Source organism: Zonotrichia leucophrys, chromosome 20 (assembly GCF_028769735.1).
Source record: "Zonotrichia leucophrys gambelii isolate GWCS_2022_RI chromosome 20, RI_Zleu_2.0, whole genome shotgun sequence".
NCBI classification, from domain to species: Eukaryota; Metazoa; Chordata; class Aves; order Passeriformes; family Passerellidae; genus Zonotrichia; species Zonotrichia leucophrys.
Window position 1 is genome coordinate 8197136 of NC_088189.1, and position 18364 is coordinate 8215499.

General features: G+C 46.8%; 2 protein-coding genes across 2 annotated transcripts; one reads left to right on the top strand and one right to left on the bottom strand.

Moving 5' to 3' along the window:
- The first annotated feature begins 382 nt into the window (after window positions 1–382).
- CCNDBP1 (cyclin D1 binding protein 1) lies at window positions 383–6223 on the top strand. Its single transcript, XM_064729977.1, has 11 exons — window positions 383–521; window positions 607–666; window positions 1311–1390; window positions 1960–2041; window positions 2487–2583; window positions 2847–2920; window positions 3217–3293; window positions 3945–4198; window positions 4550–4610; window positions 4926–4972; window positions 5319–6223. The coding sequence occupies exons 1-11, from the start codon at window positions 455–457 to the stop codon at window positions 5425–5427; spliced, it is 1008 nt and encodes a 335-aa protein (XP_064586047.1). The 5' UTR covers window positions 383–454; the 3' UTR covers window positions 5428–6223.
- Window positions 6224–6306: 83 nt separating this feature from the next.
- On the bottom strand, window positions 6307–16261 carry EPB42 (erythrocyte membrane protein band 4.2). The gene is made up of 13 exons (XM_064729976.1): window positions 16140–16261; window positions 14521–14706; window positions 13639–13869; window positions 12922–13040; window positions 11831–11953; window positions 10897–11071; window positions 10487–10625; window positions 10014–10117; window positions 9466–9708; window positions 8315–8632; window positions 7720–7880; window positions 7326–7459; window positions 6307–6457 (listed from the first exon to the last, which is right to left on the bottom strand). Exons 1-13 carry the CDS (start codon window positions 16147–16149, stop codon window positions 6307–6309), a joined length of 2094 nt encoding a protein of 697 aa, XP_064586046.1. The 5' UTR covers window positions 16150–16261.
- Window positions 16262–18364: the final 2103 nt, after the last annotated feature.

Here is an 18364-nt window from a genome sequence, read left to right on the forward strand (position 1 = left end):
GTCTCTATGGGGTGGGGCTGTCTCTAAGGGGCTGTCTCTATGGGTTGTCTGTAGGGAGGGGCTGTCTCTATGGGGCTGTCTCTATGGGGTGGGGGTGTCTCTATGGGGCGGGGTTATCTTTATGGGGTTGTCTATGGGGCGAGGCTGTCTCTATAGGGCGGGGCTGTCTGTGGGGTGGGGCTGTCTTTATGGGGTTGTCTGTGAGGTGAGGTTGTCTCTATGGGGCGGGTCTGTCTCAATGGGGCGGGGCTGTCTCTATGGGGTTGTCTATGGGGCGGGGCTGTCTCTATGGGGCGGGGGTGTCTCTATGGGGTTGTCTATGGGGCGGGGCTGTCTCTATGGGGCGGGGCTGTCTTTATGGGGTTGTCTATGGGGCGGGGCTGTCTATGGGGCGGGGCCGCTCCCGGAGCGGACGTGACGCGCCTCTGTGGCGCTCCGGGGCCGCCCCGCAGCGATGGAGGCGCGGGAGCCGCTGCGGGACGTGCGCGGGGCGCTGCGGGCGGTGCTGGCGCGGCTGCGAGGTGCGGGCCGGGAGCGGGAGCGGGGTCGGGCCGAGCCGGGCCGGGCCGGCTCCCCGCGGGCTGATCTGTGTCTGTACCGTTGCAGAGGGAGAGCCGAGCGAGGGCCGAGAGCCGTTCGAGCTGCCGCGCTTCTGGGACGCGCTAAGTACGGGCGGGCCGGGCCGGGGTTCGGGGGTGCCGGGTACCCGCGGGGCCGGTCCGGGGCAAGGCTGCCCTCCCCGCGGGTCTCCAGGTGTGGGGTGTGCCCTCCACTCACGGAGTCACGGAATGGGCAGGGTTGGAAGAGAGGGATCTTTAAGATCATCAAGTCCAGCCGCTAACCGTTTACCCAGCTGTAAACCATAAACCACGTCAGTGCCAGATCCAGCCTCCTGGATCATCCTAAACATCCCCAGTTAGTGACTCCTCCACCGCCCAGGCCAGCCCGTTCCAGTGCCTGACCACCCTAACTCCGGTCACCAAACGCTCCCAGGTGTGGCAGAGCAAGGCAGATATTGAACCGTTCACACAAGGTTTCTAAAGGTCTCTGTTAAAGCCTCCTGGCACATCCTGCTGAACAGGTCATGAACCAGGATGCAGACTGGGGTTCATTACCAGCCAACTGAGAAAAAGCAGACAGGACACAAGCAATGCAGCAGGGAGTTTTTCTTTGTAATGGGGTTTAGTTTATGTTTGTATTGCTTGGGTGAAATGGTAAACAAGCAGTCGAGTCAGAGCTGCTGCTATGTTCTTTTATCTTTTACCTGAGTTATTTTCTCTTCTTTTGCTCCTGTTGGATTTTTTTTTTAGGTCAGACATTCCAAGTAACATCACAGGAAGCTACTAAGCTGAGTCTGGCATTCTCAAGGCCTCCACTACCTTCTGCAGAGGTGAGAGAAAGCCTTGACAGACTATGAAATTGCAGTGTGTTTGCAAGCTTGAGGTATTTCTTGGCTCATTTGACTAAATGGGCTGTGTACTGTGGAGTGTATTAATATAATCCAAGAACTGCCCAGAGAACAAATTTCTCTAAGGTAGGGAGATATACTAAATAAAAATGTTCTTATATTCTTTCACAGCCACAGCTCATTGCTGATAGAGACAGATTATTGGAGAATACAGACCTTAGGTTTAACAAAGACTATGCAATATTTTTGCTATCAGTTGAGAAAAGTTTATCATACAGGTGTTGAGAGGAAAGGCAAAAAAAGACCTTAAGTTCAGAATAATGATCTAAGTTACTAATTCTCTTCTGATGCATGAGCACCACACCAGGGAGTGTTTTGTTACTAAATCATGAGGCAGGCTAAGATGCATACAGTTGGCTTATGGTGCCTTTTTCTTGTGCTGTATTTGTTTACTCAGAGCAGTTTGAAAGCCAGCGATTACCTGTGAGGATTCCTACATGTGCTGCAGCTGGGTGTTGCTCTGGGTGATCCTTTTGCCTCTCTGTTTTCAGAACTGCCGGAAGCTGAGTGAGGATGTCCAAAATGCCATTCTTGCAGTTGCCACAGTGTACTACTGGCTGCCCAAGGGCCAAGGTGAGCTGGTGACAGCAAGGCAGTCACCTCTGTATGGGATGGGGGTTCTTTCACCACCACTATATAGAGAAACCCAGTGTTTCAGAGCCTAATGAGGTCTGGTATCAGCAAGTTTTTATTAGCATGGTATCCCATTATCAGCTGTTCTGTAGACTTTGAACGTGTTTATGAGTGAGGTATTGTCTGTCTGCTGCTGCACTTTTCCATATGTGGGAGAATGATGATGTAGGAAATTGTGTAGTTGATTGAGCATGGAAAAGAATTAAATCCTTGTCCAGAGTTCTTTTGGACCTGAGAAGCATTTTCCTTTCTTCAAAATACATGTAACTTCATTTATACAGTGTATCCACACAAACAGGGCAGTCTGTGTGTTCATCTTCAGCACTTGCTCTCTGTCAGTGCTGACTTTGTGCCAACTTTCTTGCTCTTTCTCTGTCTCACCCAGGTACTACTCTTCGGAAGATGGTTCGAGAGGCCACCACTGAAGTAGTGGAAGGGATGATCCAGCTCACAGACACAATTCTCAATGCCCCAGTGGAGAGGTTGTAATTTTCAATTGCATAGTTCTGTGATTTTATGATAATTGTGATTAAAAGGCAAGAAAAAGTTACAAGTATACTTGTTAGGAGGCAGTAAGGGCTTTACAAAGACTTGGCATCCTAGTGACAAGCTGGTTGGTGACATCTTTGCAACAGAACTTTTGCTCGTGTTTATCATCTTTGTTGCAGAAAATGAAACAAACCACAGTCTAGCACAGTGCTGTTATTGACTCTGACCTTGCGGGGTTTGTTTTGTTTTGTTTCAGTTTGTCTCAGGAACAGCTGATATCAACTGGAGGTGTGTGGGAGGCCTGTGAGCAAGTGTCTAACCTGCCACGAGGTGAGTGGTGTAAATGCAGAGCAACAGCTCCAGGATGTATTGTCTTGGAATATCAATAGCTTTTGCAAGGGCATTCCAGCTGGTACAATGAAAGCTGAATGGAGAATAACTCAAAAACTTGATGGGTTTTGAAATGTATAAGCTTGGAAATCAGGTCAGATTCTTTGTCTGACAACAGTGCAGCTCTGAGCTCTGCAGGAAGTTTGATCCTACAGAGATTGCAAGCCTAGATGGAGGTTGTTGCAAACATATTTGAAACATGGAGTGCCACAGTTTTCATCCTTTTGCTTTTGCAGATAACCAGGCAGCAGTTGTGTCAGCTCTGGCTGCATCTCTAGGTGTGGTCAAGGATGCTGTGGAGGAGATGGAGCAGGTAAGGAAGCCCCTAAGCCTTAGAGGGACATGCAGTGGTGGATTCATAGACTCAGAATATTCTCAGTTGGAAGGGATGCACAAGGATCATCAAGTCCAGCTCCTGGCCCTGCTCAGGACAACCCAGACAAGCCCACCATGTGCCTGAGAGTTGTCCAAAGGCTCCTTGAACTCTGGCAGGTTTGGGGCTGTGACCACTTCCCTGGGGAGCCTGTTCCAGTGCCCAGCCACCCTCTAGGCTGGTTCAGTGATGAAACACAGAAATTATTTTACATCCAGGCTTTAATATCAATTTGCTCTGACATGACATAGATTATTGTTTTATGCATGGATTTTAATGAGTTTTTATTCTCAAGCCTGGTTTACTTTGTATAAGATTTTCATAAAGGTATGTCCTGAATTGGGAACGGGGGAGGCAATTTAGGATCGTGTAAGAAGTCACCAAGTTCTTGCTGTTTGCACTGTTAGAGTGGTGGTTTTTCTTAATCCAGTCATTTTAGCATTAACGAACTGTGATTTCTCCATTAATTATTTATATGATGTCTAGATTGTTAGTTATTTATATGATGTCTAGATTATGCTTTCCCTTTGCTCCTGGGTGTTACTGGAATTGATGCCAGGCTCTGGGTTTTCAGTGCCTCTGTGTTCTCAGGCACTGGTGGAAGGGCAGGATCCCTATGGGGACATCATGGAAGATGAAGAGCTGGGCTTTCGGGGCAACAGGGACACGTACTGGTCAGAGGCTGACAGGCAGCTGCTCAGCTCCTGCATGGGACTGATGAAGGCTTCTAAAGCTTGCCTGAAGAAGGTTTTGGCTGCAGTGAAGGCCCATGGCAAAGCTGATTCTCCAGAGCACATTGCACAGCTGGATGACCTAGCAGACATTGCTAATGAGATCAGCCCAAGGTAAGCAGGGTTCTCCCCATGCTGCTTTTCCCTCCAGAGCAGTTCTGGTCTTTCTTTGATGTCTTGAGTGAGGAGTAGGAAGAACTGGAGCTGTGAGGAGGTGGTGGACACACATGTGGTGGGAAGGCTGTCAAGCTGTTGAGAGTTGTGTAGGTCAGGAGAGAAGCACAGGGGATGGAGCTGTGACCACATCTCACTCTATGGTGACAGGGACACACAGCATCCCATAGGTACAGCTGACATCTCACTGTTGTTCCTGACCTGCATTCAGGATTGGGGGAGGCTTTGATGACGGTCTGTGAGTTGTGCTATCAGAACATTCCTTCCTTGCTCCCCTCTTTTCTGTTCCAGTGTTGATGAGCTGGCACTGAGCATGTACCCACCTGTGAACCCACTGGCTGTGCGACTAAACGTGAGTATCTGCAGTCCTGATAGCTCAGTGTCTGAGCATCTGCACAGGGAATGGGAAGAAATCAGATTGGAAGGCTTAGGTGACTTCAGGGAGAGATGGGTGCTAGTGACTGCCTCAGTAATAATTTCTTAGTGATGAAGAGTGCCCTTTGTTCTTGCACACTTCCTTCAGGTGGACACACATACTGCATCTATACCTCTTAAGGATACTTAAGGCTTTTGTGCATCCCTATAGTCCTCTTTAGTTTCCAGTAGTGTTCAGACCCTCCTTTTCCTCTCATTTGCCTTACCTTATTTCCCTTTTGTTTCTTTCTAGGCTGCTAAATTGGCCTCAGTATTAACGAAAGTCTTAGAGATTGCCAAGTGAGTATGAGCTACAGTTTTGTGTGTTCCCTGCTATGAAGGTTGATACCTTTGTGCCTCATGTCAAAGATGACTCATTTCTAGACAGTAGATGCTGGCATTTCAGAGCAATGATGTTGTTATCTAGTCACAAAGGGATGGGAATAAGAAAAAGGTGCTAGGGATGATAGTGGTTCCTTGTTTTGGGTTTGGGACTGCAGACATGAGTGTGGGTTCTTGCTCAAAGCCCTCTGGGGCTAGAGCAGCCCTGTTTTACTGCTGGTTATTCAGAGCTTCACAGTACCCCTGTGTCTGGATGCATAGCACACCAGGAGGCTTCCCTAATGAATTTCCTCCCCTTTTGCAGGACAAGCCATGTGTGTCCACCATCAGAGGAAGGCTGGGTGCAGTTTCTAACTGGTGCAGTAGATCACAACATGAACAAAGTCAAGAACTTCACACAGGGTCAGCTTTAACTCTTCTGTGCCTGCATGTGCTGCTGCCACTGGCTCTGGCATCTGCATTTCCAGTGAACTTTGCTGTTCTTTGGCTGTTTGGAAAATGATGAGAACAATGGAGGAGAGAACTTCACTGCTACTTGGAAGAACCTCTCCAGGAAGTTGCCCTTTGCCATGGCAAAGGTGTCATTTTGCTTGGATTCTTGGGATGATGCAGTGCTGCTTCTGAATGTGCCCCATTCTTTGGACATTACAGCTACTGTGGGGTTCAGAGAAAAATAAAATATTGCTAGATTTACATTAGTTGCTTTATCTGTCTTCAGAGGATGAAGGATATATACTGAATGAAAGGGTCTTGCTTCTTTTGCAAGCAGCCCAGTGAATAATTATAAAATGTTCTGCGCTGCTGCTATTTCCTGTCTATTTCCTGTTCACTGTCTTAGAGAGCAGTGAATGAGCTTTCTCTTATTTTCTCAGAAAGCAGCAGAAAATATTGTTTACTACCTTACCAATGTCAAGGATCTACAGGGAGAGATATCCCTCTATATATATATATATCCCTAGAGACATCCTACATCTATCATCACTTTAAAGTTCCAGGATACCCTTTACTTGTCACAGGTAGGGCAGAAGACTTAAGCACTGGTGGGCTCAGCACAGGTGTGAGAACTGCAATGTCTCCTTCAGCATTCAGCCCATCTTTGTCACAGTGAGGCTCACTTCTAAAACTGCAGAGTAGACATAGTGGCAGATGGGAGAGAGTTGAGTTTGTGCAAATAATCAAAATCAGACATGGTTTTAAATAGAGCTTTTATTAAACTGTTAACATCTGTGCTTGCCTGTGACCAGGGCACAGATCACAGCTCCTCTTTGGTGAGGACCTGTTCTGAGCTGGCCTCAGGCAGCTGCAATGCTGGTTGTTCTGTAGCTCTTCAGGTTGTGGAGCTGGAGGCAGGTAAGACGTGCAGTGAGTCTCCTGGGCCCTGCTCGGGTGGGGGTGAATGGGATTTCCAGCTCTTGAGTGCTTTTAGCTTGCACAGAGCCCAGCCTGAAAGGAGAGAAGGGATTATACAGCAATCGCCCTCTTGGTGGTTTTAGTTTCCTGTGTCTGGGATATGCATTAGCTGGACAGGAATGTGGTGCCAAAAAGAAGGAAAGGAAAAACAAGAAATAGAAGAAAGCTGGCAGTGACTCAAAACAACTACAGTGAAATTGTCATCTAACAGTAGTTTGGGAGGGAGATAGGACAGGAGAATTGAAACCTTCCATGGAGACATCTAAGGGGACTTTGTCCTAATGCAGCTTCTTGGGACAAATGTGGGGTGTTTGTCATGTGAAGGGGAGCATGCCCCTTTGGTGGCTCTTGGCTAAGTCACATCTGCCTGGTTCTTCAGTAGAGAAGGGAAAAACACCACTGTTCATTGTTTATAGTGGGTAATGGATGGAAAACTGTCATAAACAATCCACTTATGGATGTTCAAGTTGCTCACTAGAAAGTAATTGATTTCTCAACAGCAAATAGTTTCTAAATTTCTTAGCTCATTTCAGTGACCTCTAACTTTGCCTTATTTCATGTGTATTTCTCACTAAGTCTTGGGGCATTTCTCTGTTATCCTTTTTGTTGGTAGGAGGTTTTCCTTTTGCTGTCTATGCCTTTGATGTTGAAGCTTTCACAAATGCCACATTGGCTTCAACTTGGGTATTACACATCTGTTGAAAGTTCTCTTAGCTGGCTTTTCTCCTTTTCAGTGTGAAAATCATCTGTATTATCTGTAAATAAAGGATGAGATGCTTGGGCCTTTTATGCCATAGTGATATTTTCCTGCCATGTTGTTGCCTGGTTATTTTTGAGGACAGCTTTTCCTTTGCTTGTGTTGTGTCTCTTTGCTGTTCTTGGATCATCAGTTTGCACTTACCTGTAATTCCTGTGTCTGTAAATGAGCCCTCGCCCTGTGACTGCTACCACACACTGCTCCAGGGGCTCCATGAGGGGGTTCTGGAGGCTGATCCTTGCTGTGCTTGGCTCATACTGCACCACGTTTTCTGGGAACTGTTGAAAGAAGCAAATGAGCTGAAACTGAGAGAAGAAAATATATTCTTATATAATTAAAGGGAGATGTGTGGTTTTTTTTCCCATGCCTGAGGTGCCATTTGCTAGAAGAGGCAAAGTCCAGCTTATTTAATTTATTATAATTTCTTCTGTTCTGCCTTCTCAGAGATCCCCTGAACCCAGCAGAATTGTTTTGCTGCTTATGACTACAAAAGCTGTTTTCTCCCCACTGCAGAGGCAGAATGGCAGCCCAATCGTACCTCAATGGTGAGAGGGGAATCAGAAATGCTGATTTCTTCCTGTGCCAGGTACATGAAGGAGGAGTCCTCGTCTCTGAGCACAGCAGTCAGCCTGAGCAGGTGGTTCTCTCCCAGCTCTTTTCCAAACCACGTGTAAGGCACAGACACCTTCAAGTCATTGACTGGAACAGAGGGGTGAAGCAAGAGGTGATGAGTGCAGCCTGGTCTGTCCCTGCTTGACACCTGGGAGTGTTCAGTGCCCAACGTTGTACTAAAACCTGCAGCATTTAAATGTGACCCCAAGTGGATTTGCAGATTGGAAATCTCTAAGGTGATGTTGCCAAAGTGTTTTATTTCACAGGATGGGTGAGGTTGGAATGGACAGTAGTGGATTATCTGGTGCAGCCTCCCTGCCCAAGCAGGGTCACCCCAGGGCACAGGATTGTGTCCAGTCAATTCTGGAATATCTCCCATTAGGGAGACTCCACAATCTCTCTGGGAAATCACCTAGAATCAACTATTCAGCCAACCTTTTGTAAACCTAGGGCTGGGGGAACTTTTCTGAAATGAGAGCACTAGAGGACTTTGCTAGCCATGCACCCAGGAGAGTCCTTACCTGAATTGCTGTGGAGGTTAAAATGAAACTCTTCCTTCCAAAGCTGGGCAATGGGCACACCATTGTAATGCAGAGCCTGGATGCCAACTACCAGATGAGTAGCCTTTTCTCTATCAGTGTGGTTGAACACTTCAATGGAAAGTGTCATATCTTGTCCCAGTTGCAAAGAACTTGACTGGAAGTGGATGAAAAGGTTGACTGGCTCTTCCAGAGCAGCAGGAAAGAAGATAAACTGTGTGCTGCTCATGCTGCTGGTTGTCTCAAGTTCCTTCATGTTTCTATAGGCTTTGTCAAGGACTTGTTTTTCCTGGAGAGAACCTATCACAAAAAAAAGGAAGCACATACTTTGGTTCTCTTTCCTGTTTACTAGTGAGAAGCAGCAGGAGAATGGCATTGATTTCTCCTGGTAGTTCTGAAGATAACTGTTTCTAAGAGCATGGAGAGATATCCTTTTGTGTGTCTGGTTGGGTCAGTTTGAAAGCTTCAGCTGTCAGGATATTCATTGGATGTGCCTGACAGATTCTACTTGGCAATAGCTGTCACAGTTTTTAACACACCTTGGTGCTAACATCTCAGCGTAGAGAGGCAGCTGCTTTTTTCTGCTGTAGCTAAGGCACAGTTTCTGCTCTCATGTGTGGAGAAGTTGCAGTTGTCTCCTGCAGCCATGGAGAAACAAGCCACAGGTGAAGATGGGGTGTTATGGTTGAGCCAGGGAAAGAGCACTCAGATTCTGGAGGGGAGCTGCTTGTTAAGGGAGTGATTTAGGCAGGATCTGAGAGCACAACAGCCCTTTTCAGAAAGCTGGACTCTGAAATATGCCTATCCATATAAATATTACAGAGGTAATGGGAGGTGGATGTACAGAGTGTAGAGATAACAGAAATCAGAAAAGCTATTCCAGACATGAAAATGCCTGGTGTACAAACACCTGGTCTTCCACAGACCTTAATGCCATTAAGCAGGGTGAAGTTTGGGTGATGAGCTCTGCTTTGGCTCTGTAGACAGAGAGAATCAGGTGTTCTAGTGCCACTGAAGAAGGGGAAGTAGTGAGAAGTGGCTGACCCTGGTGCTCTGGTTTGGCTCTGCTCTGGTCTTTTACTCCTGACTTGTAATAGTGACAAGGAATGTGCTCAGCCTGTGCCTGCCCATACCTTCAGGATATTTGTAGTTTTGTGTGATGTCCTCACAGCGCTCACTGCCCACACTCTTGGTGCTGATGTTGTTTCCAGTGTATTTTGTGCCACCAAAAGCTGGCTTGAGGGTGTCATCTGCTTTGTGTATCCACACATGACACTTGGCATTGATGGCAGCAAAGAAGTAGCAGACATCATAATCAACCTGTGTGTCCCCTTCCTTGATGGCATGAACAGGGGCTGGCCCACAGAAGGACAGACCTGAAGAGAAAATGTGGTCCAGTTAAGATTCAGATGCTTTCCCAACTAAACCCATCCCCAGTTTTGACCTATACTGGTGAAATATCTAGTTTAGGAGGCCATTTGGAAGCAGTGATAGAGCTACATGAGCTGCACAAACCAAACAGATAAATGATAGTTTTGTGCCTAAAGTCAAGAGGGTGAGTGAGTTCCTGTCTTTTTGCATCTTTCCCCTGGAAGATGGGAAAGGAGGAATATTGAATGGCTTTATTTGCCCCTGCTTCACTTCCCCCTGCTCTTGCTCAAGCCCATCTCTGATATCTTACCCTTGCTTTTTTCCTGGCAGGTGGCATCCAGTGCCTGCCACCCACTGTACTCTGGCAGCAAGTCTGAGCGAGCCATCCAGCATTCATTCCAAACGTGGAAGGTCCTGCAAGAGGCAACAGCATGAGCTTATATGCAGGGACTGAGCCCTGAGGTGCAGTAAAGCCTTTGCCAAACCACAGCTGGTTAATGCTCCCTTGAAGGAGTTCAGTTCATATTGAGAAGAGCAGAGTTGTGTGTGGAGAAACAAGTGGAGTTTCTGCAGCTGGACTGGGCTATCATTCTTCCTTTGTGGGCTCTAGAAAGAGGGAACTCTAGAGTTTATCAAGAGCAGATCCTGTAGACAGGATCTCAGCTGAGCTGTCTCCTGTCACCTCCTTGCAGCTGTTTTACCTCTTTCCTTTCCCCTGGGTTTCATTTCCCACATCCAAGTATTGTCTCAAATCCTTGCTGGGGCCCTGCCATGTGTTCTTACCAGACACGAGCACTCTTGTCCTGTGTCAGCAGTGTCCCATCCTCATCGTAGTACTCATCCACACTCAGGCTGCTCTTGGTGTTGTGAGCCCAGGTAAAGCCAGTGACCACCCTGGTGGGAATTCCCAGGCACCTCAGAACTGTGCAAAGAGAGAGCTGTGAATCAGTTGTGCACCCTGCCCTAAGGGTGTCTCTGCTGATAGATGTAGATCCTCTTCTGGTGCTAGGCCTGTTAGGAATGGCACCGGGATTGCTGTTTGGACTTTGCAAAAGTCAGGAAATAAGATTTCACATGTGCATCCAATGAATGGATATACTGATACTCTTATCTCAAAGGCAGTGATGCTGAGTGTTGATGACACTAAAGATGTGCCTCTCCCCTGAGGATAAAAGGCTGTAGGAGCACTGTACCTGAGCACAGGACTGCAGCAAACACCCAGCACCTCCCGGAGTGCACGGGCTGGAATTTGGATGCAATCCACTGCCGGAGGATGGGGCTGCTTCCCAGCCATTTGGAAGGAGGTGTCCCATTATGGTGTTGCCCAGGCTCATATTCTGTCAGGCTTCTAAACTCACTGCAGTTCAGCTGTGGAGAAGGAGGAGAGAAAGCTGTATTAAGGAATTGCCTCTCTTCGGTAGGTGCACCTGATGCTGTTTGTGGAAGCTGCTCCCAAAGCAGAAGAAACCAAGAGGACTTTTTTGTGCTAAGTGTGAAGGTCATGGCTGAGCAGAACAGGGGTGTCGCAGACATCTTTTATGAAAAATCCTTTCCTTAGGATTTTTCCTCCTGAGAAGCTGAGAGGCCTCAGGAACAAAATGTAAACAATGATTATCTGCTGCTGTGGAATGCAACAGGTGGATCTGTGATTGGCCCATGTTAGTTGTTTCTAATTAATGGCCAATCACAGCCCAGCTGGCTCAGACAGAGAGTCCGAGCCACAAGCTTTTGTTATCATTTCCTTCTTTTTCTATTCTTAGCCAGCCTTCTGATGAAATCCTTTCTTCTATTCTTTTAGTATAGTTTTAATGTAATATATATCATAAAATAATAAATCAAGCCTTCTGAAACATGGAGTCAGATCCTTGTCTCTTCCCTCAACCTGAGACCCCTGTGAACACCACCACACCAGGGCAGCAGACTCCTCTGAGATTTGTTCAGTAAGTGCATTTTTACTGCTAAGAACCTCCTGCAGCCCTACGTGTCTGCTGAGGGAATATCAGGACAGGCTGGAGATGGGCAGGAGGAGTTGTTTGGAACAGCTTCCTCTGTGGCCAGTGGTTTGGCCTGCCCTGGGGGTGAAAGATGCCCCCAGCTCGGGCCAGGGCTGCTCTGTGCCCTGCTCACCATGGCAGCAGCTGCTCTGCAGACGTGGACGGGGCTTCGGCGCTGGGCAGGATCCTTTTCTCTTTGGGAGTGCTCCCCCAGAGCCAGCAGGATGAAGCAGATGTCAACCATGTCCTCCTCAAACTGAAACAAGAGCACATCACTTCAGGAAATTCCGCATGAATTTTTGTTCTCTTGAGTCCCTACGAGGGTTTGTGACTGTGCAGATTGTTTGTCCCTTTCTGCTGATGGTTCTGGGTAAGTGGGCTGTGAAGGAAGGCAGACCTCCAACTTTATTGAAGGTGGGAAGTGCATCAGCATGATACTGTGCTCCCTGATTGAGGGAAATTGATGCTTTTCTGTAGGGGGATAGAATATAAGAAAATAAAGAGAGTGTAGAAAGTAATCTCACCCCTAAGGAGTTGCAGCTGGGCCAATTATCAATGATGAGGAAGAGGCCTGACTTTAACAGGTCACAGCTGTGACCATGAGAAGAAGATGCTATAAAAGAGTGGGTTGGCATTAAGAGGGAACTGGAGTCAGTTGGCTGCTTTGTGAAGGAGAAAGAGGCAGTGCTCTGAGGAACTGGCCATGAGAAACACCAAGGAGGTATGGAACTTTTGTGATGAGGAGATGACAGTATGGAACCCCTGCAATAAGGTGAAACACTTTTCTGGAACACTCTCTAGGTTGGCACAGAGACACTTGTAAGATCTGCTGGCACAAAAGTGAAATAATCACTGGCTATATCAGATGACCTTAGACAAACAGATCTTTTTGTCCTCACTTTACCTGTTAGATAGAGACAGTATTATTGAGCTCTGTTAAATGCTTTTATACCTGTTGATGAAAGGAAGGCACACAAAGCTCAGATACAGAACAATGCATTCCTTTATAGAGGACAGCATGAGAAGGAAACTAAAATTACAGGTGCTGGGTTATAGGAATTCATAGATAGGCCCCTGTTCTCCTGCACAGGAGGCAGTGGGTGCAGAGAACATGGAGATGAGTAGAATTCTTTCATCAGAGCATCCTGTACACACCAGATTTATGCACCTTTCCTCTGCTGGTGGGTTGGAAGAGAGCACAGACGTATTGGACCTCTTGCTTACCTGACTGAAGTCCCAGGGTTGGGCTAGGATTGCATTTTCAGTCCCCTGGTAGATGATGCCATCTTGGTTTAGGATGTACTCCTGCCGCTGTGCCTCGTTAGCCAAGAACACCTCATCATCTAGATTAGAAGAAAAAAGCATCAGGAAGAAAGCATGGCTGGTCTCAGGTGCACTTGCATCTCTCATGCATCAGCAGATTCCACTGTGCTTTGGCAGCCCCCAGCATTCTGCCCTGAAAAACACCTCAGACTGTAAATCAGACAGGAAAGAAGAATTTCACAGTCATCACCATTGCCTTGTCCAAAAAATTCCTCTGCACCCAGGCTGTTGCACTGCCTGGCCCTTCTACTCTCCTGGCTGATAAGTTCTGATACTAAGAAAGATACAGTGGCCTTAACCAGACCAATTACAATCTTGACTCATCCTAAAATCTCTATTATAGAAAACACTTAATCAAACACTTTCCCCTTAGCAGAAGGACAGGGCTCTTGCAGTGCAGTACTCCAGGGAGAGGCAAATGTGCCGAGGCAGGAAAATTTGGGCTTAATGAGCCCCTAGCTCTCTCCTGAGGTGCTGTGGGGAGCAGGGCAGGAGTGGAAGGAGCACTGGGTGAGTCAGCCCCAGCCTCCCTCCATGGAGGCACTGCCACAGCTCCAAAGTTGGGTTTTTTTGTGAAGTGGCTGATCCCAGCCTGCCCTTCTCTTTCTGACCACCTACCTCTGCACCAGGGATTAAAGAGGAGGGTGAAGTCGCCCAGGAGCTGAGGGGATTTGGAGGCACGGAAAAGCAGATTGTACTGGCCAATGGGGGCATTGGCAGGTGTGTTCACACACAGGGTCCAGGAGTTTGGGTCCTGCTCCTCCACTGCTGCACTCCACTGCTTCTGGTCTCCCAGGCTGGAGATGGGAAATTCAGCCTGGATTTCATCTGCTTTGGAAGAATGTGGTCCTGCAGACAAAGAAATCTGGTTGTGTTAATTCCAAACATTGTTTACTCCTCACCTGTGCAGACAGCAGGGACCTTGTCTCTCTCTGGAGCCACAGCTCTCCTTGTGGAAGGGCCGTGACCCTTTGGCAGCTCAATGCCCACTGAACACTGCTAAGGCCAGAATGCACTCAGGCCTCCCTGCTTCAAAGTGAGATGTGCTTTCCATAGATTTGAAGAAACCAGGAATGGCCAGAATGGTGCAGCCCTGCTGTGCCTGTGGAATTTAGTGTCTTGTAACAGAAGTCACTGCCCAGTGCTCACAGTATGGTGAAACAAGCTGGGGCTGAAAGCTGCTGCCCTTCTGAGGGGTCTCATAGAAAACAGAAAAACCTGTGACAGACCAGCTAGGTTTGAGCATTCCTAACCCCAAAGCCAGAAGAGATCCCATGAGCTTTTTACAATCATGGAATAGTGAAGCTGTGTTGGTTATTGTGTGCAGTGTCTCTTCACAAAGGGAGCTGGTTGTGATCCTGCAGGAGACTCTACTTTGCCTTACATAAACATTTCACTGGCCTCACATCTAAATTTGGCACCCCTGCCCATTCTGGAGATGGCTTTTGCCCCCAGCTCTGGTGGAGGAGCAGAGCTCTGGTAGGTTTGTTATGGCATTACCTGTCTGTATGATGAGGAAGGTCCTCTTCATCTGCTTCAGATAGTTGTGTACTGGAGCTGAGAATCTCACAGTGATGGTGAATGGCTGTCCTCTCCTCACTATGAGCTTTTTAGTGCTGATCTCTTCTGTGTGGTGGCTTTTGTTATTCTCTGGGATCATGAAATCACATTTTTGGATGCTCAGACCTGTAGTGTGAGGAGATAGAGAATGAGTTTGGGGCTGTGAGCTGGCTGCAGTCGGGCCCTGAGCCACATTCTGGGGCACACAAACAGCTGATTGTGAGTGGAGAAACACCCATTCTCCCCATGCCTTTGAGACTTTCTATCCACTAATGGTAGGGACTTCACTCTGAGCTTGGCTGTTCTGGTGTTGAGTGACTGTTGAGCTGAATTTGCTTATACCTGACATTATTAAGTGCAATCTTCACTGCGGGTTCAAATGTACAGCTGGATCAAACTCCAGTTTTCCTACTTTGTACCACATCAGTTGGCAATGCCAAGCAGGAGACAGGAAAGATCATCCTCCTGTCTCCTACACAGGCTTCATACACATCCTATGTGCTTCTGTCCAGCACCAGAAGACAGAAACACTTGTCACAATTTCAAGCAGCCAGTTACTCCCTGTTTTATCTCAGCCTTGGGATCATCCTGACCTTATTTACCTCTTTGGCTTGTAGCCCAACACTAAGATCCTTGGCCCTGTGGGTTGCAGCTGCTGCCCTTTATGTGACACATCACTCACCCCCCTTGCTGACCCATTCTCCTCCCTCTCTTGCAGCTAAAAAATTAAAATCCATAGATAATTTCTCTGCTATCTAAATTGATTGCTCCTGTGCTGAAGCCATAACTGCTCTCTTTGCAGATTTCACTGCTCTGCTCTCTCCTGATGTCTTGTCCTCTGCATTGATGCCTTCTCTCACTGTGGTTGTCCCTTCTGTGCTTGTTGGGGACTCTTACTGGATTGTGTGCTTTGTTTCTCTTTTCCCCATATAATTTTTTTTTCCCATGTGATGATTTCAGTGAAAGATTCTGGTCTGGCTTTCAAATCCCCTCATGGCTGTCCCAGTTCAGAGCCCTGCACCAGTTCAGGCCTTGTGGAGCCAGCTCTGACCTCATCTGTTTTCTTCTCTGTGATGGAAATGTCTGTTCTGTCTATCTTGTAGAATAGTGAGTGATGTGGGGTCTGGCTTCCTCTCCATCATATGACTTTTCATGGATCTTACTGTCACTTTCTTCAAGGTTTCCTGGAGCCTTGTTTCCCTGCTCCAGGGGCTCAAACACTTGCTCATCTCTCATTCATTTGTGTTGTCTCCTTAATTCCTCCCACCCCTCATTCCCTGTGATGAGGATTCACTTAGCTCTGCTTCCAAGCCCTCACCTGTCTGCCTTAGCTGCTCCTTGCTGCTTCTCAGGCATCCATACCAGCTTTTGATTTTGAGCCTTTTGTGCAGTCTGCCCAGCAGACTGAGCTCCCTAAGCCTTTAGAGCACTTGGCTCCTGCCCTGCAAGCTCAGCTCTTCCTCAAGCCTCATGAACTCTGTCTTGGAGCAGGAACAGTTGTCTCTTCCTGACACACGGCTGGCAAATGCTTGGAAGTAACAAAAATGATTTTTGCTTACCTTGGCCCATGGCTGGTTCTGGGTACCATGAAAATATTCAGCTTCTGCTTGCTCTGGTGGGCAGTGGCTCCTTCCTCCAGCTGTGCTAAAAGCTGTCCTCTTGCAAAGTTGTTTGCTTGGTTTCTTTGTACAGGGTGGGACATGGTGTTGCCACCTTTCCAGCTTATCTGGTGTGCAGATGTTGAGGACTCTTTTATCTCTCAGACCACACTGGAGAAGGCTCCAGATGAGGTGAAGTTCCACAGCAGGATGTGAAGCATTTAGAGACAGCCAGTGACAATTCCTTCAAGGAGCTGTGCACTGAGGAGCCCAGAGTAGGAAATGCAAGTCTAAATATGGCTCTGAACAATGCACAGAGTGTACTTCCAATGTCAGTGTTGGACAGCTGCTCTCCAACACTCACCCCAAGCTATTTAGATCCTAAACCCTTCAAGGAGTTCAAAAATATACTCAGTGCATCCATTGCTCTTGTGCCTAATTCAGAAAAGTGAAACCACTTAAAAATGAGAAAATGTGTCAAAAGAAACAACTGAATTTGTGTCGCTTAATGGAGATTATTTAAAAATATTGAGCTGGAGACTTGGACTAAATACATTCCTAAAGTTGCTGTAATATGAAAGGAACATCACTGGATTGATAATAATTGGTCAAAAGACAAGAAATAAGGTATCAGAAATGAACAGCTTTCACTCTGGAGTGAGTCATCAATAGTTTTGCAGAAACCTATCATCTTCAATAATTTAAGAAATTGATAACATAATATAGTCCCGTGAGTTTGGTGGTTTTCTTAATATTTCTTTATTAAACTTCACAATTGTTTGCTTATATGTGTCATTTAAGCTAGAAACAAACTCTCTTTGAGTTTTAGGTTTTTACAGCATGGCCTTAAGTGTATGGATTCACAGAATAACTGCAGAGTGGTTGAGGCTGGAAGGGACCTCAGAGGTCATGGTGTCCCAGCTCCTGCCCCAGCAGGGTCACCAGGAGCTGCTGCTCACCTCCTGCAGGTGTGGCCTCAGCAGTGCTGCCCAAGGCAGGAGTCAGCTCCCCTGACCCTCTGGCAATGCTTTACCTGGGGCAGCCCAGGATATTGTTCCCTTCTTTGTGACAAGGGCACGCTCCTGCCTTGCGTGAGCTTTGACTGCTCTGACTTTATTGCAAAGCCTGGAGGTCACCAGATTTGCAGAAGTTGGGAGCACTAAGAAGAATATTGGGAAAATCTTCCAGAGAAGTCTGTATTTATTGTATACATCGCTCAATGTCAATTATATGTGATTTTTGTATATGACTTGAACTTTTTTCTTACATAAGGAGCTAAACACAGTATGTGATGGCTGATTTGTGCTCTTTCAGTCTAAGCAAATTTTAAACTGACTGTGCTCAAAATTCTGACTTTCCTTGCATGATCAATGTTCTTAAATGCACCTTTGCAGTAAATGTATGAGTTTTGAACCTCTAAATCAGGGTGGTTTAGATACAGGGAGGTATTTATCCCATCATCACTGCCTTGTGATGACTGTGCATACACACAGTACCATCTCTTGGTCAAACTGGCAACTGCAAGTAGCATTTCCTACACAGGATTTCCTGCACTTCAACTCTGAAAGGAGACCTACTTATTGTCCCTTTGTGTTTTTCTTGGGCTAAAAAAGCCCGTGGAGAAGGTTAACATCCAAAAGAGACTTCTGCATGTAGGACTCAGGTGTTGGTACTGGCGTTCCATCTGGTGAGAATGAGCCCAAGCTGTCCCCACATCCAGGGCTGCCCCATCCCAGGTGCAGAATCCAGCACTTGCCTTTGTTAAACTTAGTTGGTTTTGTCACTTCTCTGTCCACGGCATCCCTGACATGCTCCTAGGAATCTCGAGGAAAAGTAATCCACAAGATCCTTGAAAGTGTCCATCCTGCCTGGATATTACTTTATTATCTTATGGTGTGTAGGAATACTTGTTTTACAGGTCCAAACATAAATCCATAAAAACTTTATTACCTTTAAAAATAGAAGCTTAAACCGTTTCCTGAATGAGCATCTTTAATAACTGGATCTCTCTCTGAATATAGTGATCAAAAATTATATTCACCCTTTTATTGTGTCTCCGTTTCCAGCTTTGATGTGGCATACCCATGAATTAGATAGGAATTTTTATTTTGAGGGAGATTTCTTGTTGCTTTAGAGCAACCAGAAATTTTTACACTGTGCCTTTGGTTTTATCTTTTGCAGTGATC

Coding starts and splice junctions, on each gene's coding strand:
- CCNDBP1 (XM_064729977.1), top strand. CDS start 455: ATGGAGGCGCGGGAGCCGCTGCGGGACGTGCGCGGGGCGCTGCGGGCG. Junction 2,584..2,846: donor CTCAATGCCCCAGTGGAGAG/GTTGTAATTTTC, acceptor GTTTTGTTTCAG/TTTGTCTCAGGAACAGCTGA. Junction 4,611..4,925: donor CACTGGCTGTGCGACTAAAC/GTGAGTATCTGC, acceptor GTTTCTTTCTAG/GCTGCTAAATTGGCCTCAGT.
- EPB42 (XM_064729976.1), bottom strand. Junction 10,626..10,896: donor TGCTGCAGTCCTGTGCTCAG/GTACAGTGCTCC, acceptor CTCTTTGCACAG/TTCTGAGGTGCCTGGGAATT. Junction 7,460..7,719: donor ATTCCCCTCTCACCATTGAG/GTACGATTGGGC, acceptor TTCTTTCAACAG/TTCCCAGAAAACGTGGTGCA.